Source organism: Alosa alosa, chromosome 24 (genome assembly GCF_017589495.1).
Source record: "Alosa alosa isolate M-15738 ecotype Scorff River chromosome 24, AALO_Geno_1.1, whole genome shotgun sequence".
In the NCBI taxonomy this organism is placed as follows: domain Eukaryota; kingdom Metazoa; phylum Chordata; class Actinopteri; order Clupeiformes; family Clupeidae; genus Alosa; species Alosa alosa.
In genome coordinates, this window is record NC_063212.1 from 3967329 (window position 1) to 3979828 (window position 12500).

Here is a 12500-nt window from a genome sequence, read left to right on the forward strand (position 1 = left end):
TTTTTGGCCACTTTCCTTTTCCTGCGGAAATTTTGTCCAACACTTGACCTTGCCAGGCTCGCCCAATCCAATTTGCGTCGTCTAACCACTCGTCCAATGGCGTATGCTGTCTAGTTATAGCTGTATTACTACAGAGTTCGACTTCATCCAATTGCGCATTATTGCCAATAATAGTGCTGTGAAGAGCGTGTCTGAAAGCAGTCCAGGGCTGCCGTCCAGTCAAATGTTGGAGTGCCTCGCCATATAAACAGTCTGCAACTCAGGAAGCGTGTCAAGACTCAGTAAACAGATCTTTCATCAACTCACATGCCCACACACACACACACACACACACACACACACACACAACACACACACACAGAGAGAACAGATCACAGATATGATGTAGACAAGCTCAGAGGCCTACAGTGACAACCACCCTTTCCCTGGTATACTGTATGTGTTTACACACAGCGACTGCTCCATACTCTATACTAATGCACATGCACATATGCACACACACCTCAGTTTTGAATATTCTCTCCTCATCCCGTCTCATCCTGTGTGTGTGTGGGTGGGTGAGTGCGAGCGTATGCTGATGGATGCTGAATTAAGCACTTTGTGTTCAGGCGACCCTGTCAGCTGTGCATGTCAGGACTTGCCAGCAGCCCTCTGTGACTGCTTTGTTTGGGCGGGACATATTTGCCTGTGTGTGTGTGTGTGTGTGTGTGTGTCTGGGTTTGAGTGTGTTGATCTGTGTCACCTGCTCATGCATGTGAATGTGTGTGTGTAGGCGTTTACTCTGATCCACATTTTAGAGAACCCCGAAGAGAGCCTCCCCTGCACCATGACGGGACTTTCCTGTTGACCAGCGCCCAGCAAACAGGGCTGTGTGGGTGGTGGTGGTGGTGGTGGTGGTGGGGGGGGGGGAGGCTTTTGGCTGGAGGCAAAGCAGGGCCACCCCAGACTCAGTCCCGCTAATGAGCCGCTAATGACTTCTGTCATTCTCTAACAGCAGCCAGTACTACTCCTGAACTCTACTCTGAGCTCTCTCATAGCTCATCCACACAGTGATGAAAACAATGCTTTTATTTAGGTGAAGTGAAGTTAGGTTTTGTTCCCTTTTTGGCCCTTTGTCCATATGATTATGGCTTTTTGGATAAAGACCTCTGCTCTGTCATTCATTTCTAATCTGCCACTGCAACATGTGACATGCATTTGGATAAACTCCACCTAAAGTGGCTTCAAGATACATGTGGGTTGTAGCTGACGTTGTTTTCCATGACTCCAACCATATCAAGGTCAAGTTGCTGTGACCTTGGAATGCCCTTGCAGCGTGTGTGGACTGGTGTGACGCAGGGGTCTTATGGAAGACAGGCCTGGGCCAGCTGTTTGGGGTTGTGATATGATTGCCCTCTTTTTGGCTGCAGTTTTATGCTCTTGTTGAAATTGACTTTGAGTCATTATTGAGAACAGCTTTAACAGGGTTATTGTGTAGCAATAAGTTAGCAAGTGAACAGGTTTCTGTATTGATCTTGCATAAACATGTTAACCCATTCTGTGTCAATTTAACAATTTTGCTTAGACAAATACACACCTCAGTCCTTCAGAGGATATGTCTCTGTTTCCTCCTCATATATGTTGTTATATACGATATATGATGTTTTCGTATTCCTCGTATTGAATGACACACACACAGACACACACACACACACACACACACACACACACACACACACAAACAGCCACATACGCACGCACACACACACACACACACACACACACACTGCCCTCTCAGTGCTGACATGCTTCAATATGTGCTCCTCAGATCCCTGCTTGACAGTGATGCCTCCCTGCATGAACGAGGCGGACCGCTTCAGTCTAGATGCCCTGCGGCACATCCACAAGCAGCTGGACGATGACAACGACGGGGGCATAGAGGTCAACGAGAGCGTGGAGGTGAGGAGAGCCTACGTGTGTGTGTGTGTGTGTGTGTGTGGATGTTGGATGTTTTAGGTGCGTCAACAGAGCTCTTTTATAGCAGTGTACACAACCTACATGCTCCTTCAGTGCGGGGGCGTGTGGGCACAGTAGCTGAGTAGCGCGCTGACGCAGTTGAAAGATGTGAGTTATTGCTGAGGGGTGTGTACTGTGTGTTTTATGCGTATAATGTGTTTAATGTGGATTAACCAACTGTCGTCATGGCAGACTTAGCTACCATTAGTGTGTGTGTGTGTGTGTGTGTGTGTGGCTGGACATTTAGGCTAACTTACAAGATCGATGATCTTAACCTTTCATTATTTTAGTTATCTTCTAGTTGTGGTGCCAGCAAGCTTTTTCTGTTTAATTTATCATACTGTAGTGTGTGTATGTGAGTGGGTGTCTCTCTCTCTCTCTCTCTCTCTCTCTCTCTCTCTCTGAATTTGTGTCTATGTGTCTATGTCCAGTCTATGAAGGTGTCGGATCTGGACGTTCCCTCTGGCATGACACTGCAGAGTTGGGGTGGGTGGCAGTGCCCTCTTAGATTTTGCCCTCAGGCTTTATAAGGGCACAGTGAAGGCCAGGGTTCTGTCTGTGGGGGGAGGAAGGGGGATATTGGGGGGAGAAGTTGTTCTTGGCGTCTACTGATGCAGTGAGCATCTTAAGCACCCTGCTGGGACTTGTGGCGTTGGGCTCCATTGCCAAAAGACACACACACACACACACACACACGCACCCACACAGATCGTTTAGACACACACACATACTCAAACACACACATACTCAAATGCATATAGTTACCAAAATGAACATACAGAAGTGAATAGACACACACACACACACACACACACACACACACACACACACACACACACACACACACACACACACACACACACACACACACACAAACACACAGACAAGGGCACATCATACACATTAATAGCTCCACACATAAGCACGTGCATACATACCCACTTTATTCCCTTTCTCTCTCTCTCTCTCTCTCACACACACACACACACACACACACACACACACACACACACACACACACACACACACACACACACACACAGACACACACAGATATTCGTCCTTGAGTCATGCCTCGAGGGATGTGAGGCAAAAGGCCATGCCGCTCATGTGGCCTCCTCTCCTTGGCCATTGCCGACCCCATGGCTATTAGCGAGAGCACTAAGCATGACACCAGCGCTTCCTCGGCTTCTGGAGAGAAAACATCCTCACCCACCACTTCACACACCTCTCTGTTAATCTGTATGGGGATGTTGGTGTCTTTGTTAATGTCTCTGTCCCTGCGTGTGTGTATATATGTGTGAAATCTTTTCGCCATTTTTTGTGCATGTCCGGTTAGTGTGTATGTGTGTGTGTAGGATCAAGGAGGTCATTCCATGAGAGGAATTTTGTGATCTGTTTGGAAAACGCCCTTTCGATAGTCTTAGAGAGGAATGGGAGGAACAAGACTGGCCGATCGTTCTTCACTTTAGTGGGAGCCAGAGAAGGTTTTTCAAACATTGGTGTTTTGCCATTTGAATGCAGTAGGAGGTGTACCGGAAGCCAGTGAAGCATTAATCACATGTATGAGTGCTAGCGTGATGGCAGGAGAGAAGGCTTGGAGGAGGCAGGTTGAAATTGAGAACTAGTGGGAATGAGAGAGGATGAAAATTGCCATTTTTCACACTGAAGAAGGGTGTCAGCCCGAAACGTTTGTGAGGCAATTAAAAAGTAAACAAAACTGTTGAGCTCTTGCTTTATTTCTTTTTCAAAGTCTTTGATTCATTATCAAGAAAGTTTAAGCACCCAGTTGAAGTACTTTAGGGTGTTGAGTGCGCTTCCTTATTTCTACTTATTTTTCATAGGATGGCTACAAGTCACCTCACTCTCAGGGTTGAATGTAGGTAATGATGCCTCATTTACCACAGGAGGAGGACCGAGGAGATGCTGTAGGACTGCTGCATGTTGGGTTTCTTGTTGTTGCCCTTAGCTGGAAGAAACCGAGAGGGACATGTACTACTAGGATGGCTACATGTTGGAGGCTCGGTAGCATCCTTAACTGGGGCAGGCCGATTGTGGCTGCACAACCAGAGAACTGGCAACTGATAGCCACCACTTTGTCGGTGAAAAATGAATTAAAGACGTTAGTAGCTGGAGGAAGAGGGGGAGGGTTGAGTATTGAAGGTAGAATAGTTTCCAGGTGTGAGGGGCACTGATGATCTTCTAGAAAGCCTTAGCTTGTGATATCAGTAGGTCTTTTAATTTCTGTGCCATTTTCTCTCAGCAAGTCTGAGGTCAGTGTGCAGCGTTGTGATGTTACCTCCACAACTGGAGCCATTTTAGGCGGATTATAGAGCAGGGAATGATGTGGACCAGGTCTAATTTTTATGAATGAGAGAACGAGAGAGAGAGAGAGAGAGAGAGAGAGAGAGAGAGAAAGAGATGAAGTGTGTGTGTTTGTGCTTGTTTGTTATGGTCTATATTAGTATGTGAAGCTTTGTTTTGTTGTCTTAGAGGTATTTTTGGACATCTCAAAACCTGTTTGTTTGAGTGTTTGTTTGTGTGTGTCTCTTGTCTATGATGGTATTTATATTAGTGAGTGCTTGTTTGTTCTTGTTAGTAGTTTGTAGTTCTGTGTGTGTTCTAGAGTGAGAACTTCCGTGCTTTGGTCTGTGTGTGCTCCTGGTATGTTCTGTGTTCTGCTCCTTCCACTGTGTGCATGTTGGTGTTTGAGGTATGGGTCATTATTTAATTGCCCCACCTCATAGGCTATTTCATGTGTCCATCATTCAAGAGGGTGACCATGACTACCCAGCGTGTGTGTGTGTGTAGTTGGGGATCTATTGTAGGGGTCATTGCGGGCATATTGTCAGCCTTCTCTTTCTCTTGCCCACCCACCACATGGTGAAAGACGCTTGGGCGTTGATTGGGGTGAGAAGGGTCTCATCCTGTCCGAAAAATGAAACCCCTTCTTCACTTCAGCCAGACCCCCTCCACCCCACCCGCCCACTGTGGCCCACGGTTGTGCCACTCCCCCCCCACCACTCTGGAATCTGCCCCCAGCCCAAACCTGATACACTTTCCGGGGGTACCCGAAACTCCTTGTGCTCATATTTGTAACTGTATATTTGTTAGCATTTTAGATATTAATGTGTTATTTCATTCCACACATTGTAAACATGGGGGTCGTAAGATGTGATGGATGGGGTTTGGGTCATCGTACGCTGCGGGCTGGACTGAAAATATGTTGCAGTTTGTTTTCTAGTCTGTATATAGTTATGCCCCTTTCCACTCGTGCGCAAATAAGGTTCTATTTCACTGGAGCTATGCTGGTTTCCTTTGTTAATAAACATGAATGGTATTCTTTGCCTATTTATTTTTCTTTGAAATGGTTGCATTGCAAATATGCTATGATTTATTCTTTTGCCTTGGGTTAAAGTTTAGTGTATGGACGAACAGTAGTATATTGACACATCCTTTCACTTTGTTTTCTTTTTAAGTTACCAGTTACATTTTTGTGGTTGTATTATTGACTTGTGTGTTCATTCCTTTTGGTCCTAATAATTCAGTGGAAATGCATGGATTACAGTTTCTTCCAGTAGCAGCAACTGGAATCCATGCATTTCCACTGAATTATTTTTGGAATCTGATCCCTTATCCCATACCTGTTCATTCTTACTCGTTGCTGGACTTATCGTGACTAAATTCAAGATGGCTGCAAACGGGAAACTTCGTGAAGATACTGTCTGTATAAATCGTCTTGTAAGTAAACTACCAGTGCTTTTTCAAAGTTCTCAATGTCTCGTTTTAAATGTCAGGGCCCTCGGAAGTCTACCAATGAAGTGTGGAGATACATTGAGCCTCGTAAATGGGTGTAAAACAGTGATTTATTTGCATGGCTAGGCCCGATGCGAAGCACCACTATTGAAAAAGCTGTTGGTAGCATCGGCTAATTAGCGCCAGATTTTGGAGTGCAGGGGACAAGCCGAGATGGGCTATGAGACATACGTTCACACTCGGTATCATGTTTCAATACACTTTAGGTCAATATCACACCGGAATTCTCCTTTAACAACTTGGGGAACATGGTGAAAGTGACCGTGACAGAGGAAGCTTGAACAGGAACACACACACCTTTTCAGTTCTTAATGACACTTCCATCCGCTGCAGGACCCTTTGCATACTTTTGAGCTGTGACATGTGTATAGTCACAGTCAGGCTTGGAATTTCACCATTCTGGGGGCAAGGCCACTTGGCCTTCAGTTGGGCATATTTGGTGGGGGGCACAAAGGCCACATGTCAGGGCACCAAGGCCAAAGTTAACTATAGCATATAAAAATGATCAAAGTTGTATTTAGCCTATTCACTGCAGTAGACCTGCATCACTGTATGAAACATGACAAAAACATGAAAAATGACATATTACATAGAACTGTAAATCTTCTGATGATCTAATAATTACAGATATCTAGGCTACATATAACAGTTATTTTATATTTGGCCTGCTATGAAATCATGTATTGAACAATTTAAGCACAGCTCAGCTTTAAGAAACTCAAATAGCCTAGATGCATGCTTAGCATATTGTGATCATTAAGGCTACTTTCACAAACTGTTAGTCAGCTGTCCTCTGATTTACCAATATCTAGGCGATATTTGTAACATTTATTTTGTATTTGGCCCATTTTGAAATCATGTGGAACAATTTAAACACATTGTAAAAGTCCAAATTTGGAGACATCCATGCATGTCGAAATTTACTGCAAATTCGAAACTGGACTACTCCGGAACAGCTAACTGTACAGGGGACTGTTTTACACCTTTGTGTTCGGTAAGGTCTGCTGTTTATTCTTATATATGGTTTGTCATGTGTTAAAAGAAGGGTTCGTGAAGTATTCCACCCGATATGAATGGGTTGGGAGATCATGGACGCCAAAACCTTCAGTAGAATGTATGATTAAATTGAATTATATTATTTACTTTTATCAGCGAACCGTTCAACACAGCAATTATCGGCTAACATCGTTTAAAAGCTGAGAAAAGCTCTTTCATGTGATACTTGTGATGTCTGTATGATGATGAGTAGGCTACTTCGCGAGTAGTTAAACTGAGAAGAATGGGTGAATTTGGACGCACTTTCTTTCTTGCACTGTGACTTTCTCCACTGCATAAAAGACTAAATTAATTTGCGCTGTTAATGCTAAGATTATTTTGACAGGCCACAGGCTAAATAAAAATCGCTATTAGTAGGACATAAAGCAGAATATTAAAAGAAGGGGCACCAAGGCCACCGTGGCCTGTAAACCTCTGATTTTCAAGGGGCATCACGGGTAGCGCAAAGGGCTACGACGGCCATGGCCGTCGTGGCCTCCGTGAAATTCCTACCCTGGTCAGTCATTTTCATTTGTGAGGTGGCTATAAGCTGTGTCTGTGACATTTAACAATATCACATCATATGAAATGTAGAGTTACCTTAAATTAGAATGTTATTTGTTTATTATTATTTTAAGAGACCCAACTGTAGAATGGACTATTAGAATTGAGGGCAAAGCATTTCCACAATTTATAGATTGCATACCTTATAGATTCCTTATTACCAGTCTATACTTGAGTTAAGTGTCCCATGGAAGCCTTATTAAGACTGGCTGACATCACAGTGAGCAGGTTGCCAGGTCCATTTCTAGCTGTTGTGATGGGCGGTGAGTGTGTTTCCAGGGGGACAGTAGCCAGGGGATGGGCCACTCTTCCCCTTGGATGCTCCTTGGTCTCCTGTGAGGTGTCTCTTTGCAGGGTCCTGTTACATCTCTGACAGATCCTCAACAGAGCTGTGTGTGTGTGTGTGTGTGTGTGTGTGTGTGTGTGTGTGTGTGTGTGTGTGTGTGTGTGTTGGCCTGGCTCTTAGTGTGCGTGTTTGTGGGTGATTTATTGAAGTCACATTGCTTGAGAGTGTATGTTCTGATGAGTGTGTTTTGTGACTGAAAGGGCTGTAGTTTATTTAAGCAATATGGCAGGAGTAGGAGTGGGGTTGGTAAGGATATACCCACAGCTGTGGTTCGACCGTAGGCACGAGGCCAGAGGTCAAGTGTTGCAGGTAACGACAGCTGTGCATATATTCGTTGCCAACCACACCCTCACTTAAAGAGCTGTAAACCAACAATGAAACAAGTAGCTGTATGGTCAACATCAAGTGTTGGATCTCTAAAAGGCTGTTTTCCCAGTACGGACTGGCATATATAGAGTGTCCCAGTGACGCCACTTCCATTTGCCTCCATGGGACCTATCTTTAAAAAAATTTTGAACGCCAGTCTATGGCGAAAAAGAAATTATTTTTATAATTATTTTTTTGACTTGTGCCTTGAATTACCCATATGATGTTTGTCAATTTTAAAGACAATTTTTCAAATTTGTAAAGACATTTGCAGTTTGTTTCGTAACTATTGAATTACAACATTGTGAAAGATCGTAATTCCAACGACTACAAAACCCATCAGTTAGTGCTAGTGGCGTTAGCTCATTCACAGCCACACTAGATTGTACAAGCATACCAGCAACAGGTCTTAATTGGGCTTTCCTTGCCGATGAAAATACCATGAGTCAGAGGATTAAACACATCAGGTAAGTTGTATTCGTCCATAGACTGTACATTAGATACTGTTAAGTGACATAGCAGGCAGCAAGATGCAACCGTTAACTAGCATAATAGCTAATCTTATCGTTAATTACGTTGGTGGCGTACATCGTTCGAGAGCGAGAGATGTAGTCCACTGAGCCGATTCGCACAAAACCAACATAACTTTTGAAGTCTATCGAACAACAGTACTTTCTTGACGTGAAAAATTATCTTTTAAATTCACACACATCATATGTGAAATTCGTGGCACAATTCAAACTGAACCAAAAAATAATTATCTCTCCATTAACTCCCGTTCATATTTTTTTTAAAGACAGGTCCCTTGTAGCGGAAGTAAAACGGAAGTCACTGGGACACTCTATTCCACTGACTCTGCCACTGTTAATAACAGACTATATTCACTTTTGCATTGATCATGTAGTCACTAAAAAGGAAAGTGTTATCTACCCAAATAACAAACCCTAAAGATCTTAAAGACTGCATTAACAGAAAGAAAATTGTTTTTAAAAGTCAGAACAAGGTTGCACTCAAACTGGCACAGAAAGAACTTAACCAGCAGTTGTGCATGAACTTTTAGTGGATAGTTTCAATAGCTCAAATATTAAGTGACTCCATGAAGGCTATTACTAATTTGAACCTACCCAAGAAAGATTTAATAACATCAGATGATGCAAAAATGGCTAATGACTTAAATATTTTCTAGAAGAGATTTGAGACACAGGCAGTAAGGAGTTGGACTGCATGCGGGCGGACTGCTGATCAAGCCAAAACACCTAAACAGGTATCTGTAAAAAAGACTACAGGGCCAGACGGGATATCTCCCTTCATACTAAAAACCTTTGCAGAGGAGCTTACCCCGGCCTGGTGTCCCGTCTTTCAGCAGTCTCTTGACACCCACACGGTCCCTCTCTTATGGAAACGCTCTACGATTATTCCAGTGCCCAAGAAACCACAACCCATAGAAAACAATGACTTCAGGCCCGTGGTATTAACATCAGTAGTAATGAAATGTTTACAAAAATATGTAGTAGGTAAGTTGAAGGCAGACATAAACAGTAAAGTAGCCCCACTTCAGTTTGCCTACAAACAAGCATGGAGCACTGAAGACACCATTACCTCCATCATGCGTTTAGTTTTAAAACATTTTGAGGATAACACATCTTATGTCTGTTTACTTATTATTATGACCGCCGCGCAGCGAAGCGTCCAAATGTCCACATTTCCGTCAAGGATTCCCGGGACACTGTAAGACCGGGGTACACGAAACTTGGTGGGCATGTAACCCCTCATGGATAGCATGGAACCTCCTGTTTTCGCTTTGATCTGTAGCCCCCCCGCTGGACTGGACCCCCCGAAAGGAGGGTAGGGCAGACACAGTTTTCTGTGAATATCTTGAGAACCGTAGGGTTTAGGAGGACCATTTTTTTTTGTATGTTGATCTCAAAGGGCCATGTCAACCCATTCCATAACCACTCATTTCATGTATAGCCACCTAGTTAAACACAAAAAAAAAAGTAAAAATGAGGTATTGTAATCGCGAGGTATCTGTGACCTAACATAGTCAAAACTGCATGAAGTGTAGGATCATTAGGATCATCATCTGAATTTCATGTGGAATTCCGTTCATGGGGGCCACCAATAAATTAATTTATGTTACTATAAAATTAAAAAGCATTTTTTTTGTATGTTGGTCTTAAGGGGCATGTCAACCATTACCACTTATTTCCGTATCTAGTTAAACACATTAGGTGTTTTCATCACATATCTCTGGCTGACATGGTCAAAACTGCACTTTCGTTCATGGGGGCCTTACAATAAAATAATTTATGTGTACATTTAGTGACCGTGACACCAACAAGGATTCCGGGACACTGAAAGACCGGGTACATTTAAACTTGGTGGGCATGTAACCCCACATGGATAGCATGGAACCATCTTTTGTTTTGATCTGTAGCCCCCAGCTGGACTGGACCCCCTGGAAAGGAGGGTAGGGCAGACACAGTTTTCTGTGAATATCTTGAGAACCGTGGGGCCTAGGATGACCAATTTTTTGCGTATGTTTGCCTCCAGGGGTCATGTAAACCCATTCCATATGCACACATGTGCATAAACAGATACACACGCACACACAAACATTCGCAGTAATCCTACGTATGACACATACTCACACAGTAGACATATACGCATGCATGTACATGCAAACACACGGGCACATAAACAGGCAAACACACAAGCACATGCACATGCACGCACACACACCCACCCACACACCCACACACACACATAAACATAAACATGTACATGCACACAATTCAAGAATTTCTCAGAATTATGAACAGGCAAGATGGGGATGGGGTTGTATAAAATGTATATTACATGTGAAATCTATGAACTAATCATGTTTTGGTACTTGTTGTCTAGCAGATATCAGTGAGAATTGAGTGTGCATAATGCAATTCAGTGAGACCGTTAGAATCATATATGCCTTTCAGCGTGACTTATTTTTGTGGAAAACATGTGCTGGACTGGGCGGCGGTTATATTTTGTACCGCTCTGCGGTACATCTAGTTAATTTTAGCTCTGCGTTTAACGCCTCAGCCAGCAACATCAGACATCAAAGAGCCAAGGTCAGTTAGACAGGCTATATGTGCTTGTGTACGCTATCATTTGTATAGCCTACTTGCTTGTCTATACGTTCCATGCTAAATTGAGCATTTCCCCTACTCCATTATCTCACTCAATAACTGTCAAATGTGATGCTCTCTCGTTTTGAATTAATGGAACGTTCACATCAGATTTATTACTACAGTAGTAAAGAGTCCTGGAATATTGCCGCTCTGGAATGCCTCTCTTTCAATTAGAGATTAATAAATAGTTTGACCGGACCTAACTGTTGGATAATGTTTTGCAGAGAAGAGAGAGAGAGAGAGAGATACACACGTGCGCTTTCTCTTTGCGTGCGTGTGTGCATGCGGGAGAGAGAGAGCTAATGGGAGAAGGAGAGAGGGGAAGAGGGAGAAGGAGAGAGGGGAAGAGGGAGAAGGAGAGAGGGGAAGAGGGAGAAGGAGAGGGGTGCTGAAGGCCAGACATTTTGTCTTCCTCTTAGGGAGGGCAGATCAGGCAGGGGTGAAGGTGTCCTCTTTCAGGCCACAGCAGATTCCTCTCTCTCTCTCCCTCCCTCTCTCTTGTTCTATCTCTCTCTCTCTTGTTCTATCTCTCTCTCTCTCTTGCTCTATCTCTCACTCTCTCTCTTGCTCTTTCTCTCTCTCTCTCTGTGTGCCTGGCCGCATGTGTTGCTAAGTAAACTCTCAGGCCTTTGAAGATGTCTCAGACACTCATTAGTGGAACATGGGCGTGTAAGCAGTTCACCACACTCTCACGCGCCTCCTAACACACACACACACACACACACACACACACACACACACACACACACACACACACACACACACACACACACTTTCTCTCTTCGCCAGTATTGATACGTCTATCAGCCCGAAAAATAAGAAGATTTAAAAAAAAAGACCGAAGGTGTAAGACGTGCGGACAGTAAGTGTCCTCATGGCGGGGAGAAAGTGGACTTTCCGACCATTCGTCTTACGTCTCACACAGCGGACGCCTAAAGAGGGCACCTAAAGGTGCTCAACAAATTGGCCTCTTAAAATGGGTGATAATCTGGGTGTCAGGTTGCAAAGATGGACACAGGTTGTGAAGACCTTTCTCCAGCCCCTTCTCTCTGTTGCTTCTTAATTCCTCCCTCTTTCTTTCTCTCCCTCTCTCTCTCTCTCTCTCTCTCTCTCCTTTCCCTCCGTCTCTCTCTCTCTCTTAGAAGACATAGTAAGCAGCATGATTAGCACAGGATGCAAAGTGACAGGTGGGACATACTGATCAGAGG

General features: G+C 43.9%; 1 protein-coding gene across 3 annotated transcripts in view; it reads left to right on the forward strand.

The window, feature by feature from the left end:
- Positions 1–12500, forward strand: part of stim2b (stromal interaction molecule 2b) — a 61045-nt gene that overhangs the window by 30825 nt on the left and 17720 nt on the right. For all 3 annotated transcript variants that reach the window (XM_048235861.1, XM_048235859.1, XM_048235860.1), the window contains exon 3: positions 1808–1938. In XM_048235861.1, coding sequence (XP_048091818.1) covers positions 1808–1938 — 131 coding nt within the window. The remainder of the gene's footprint in view (positions 1–1807; positions 1939–12500) is intronic.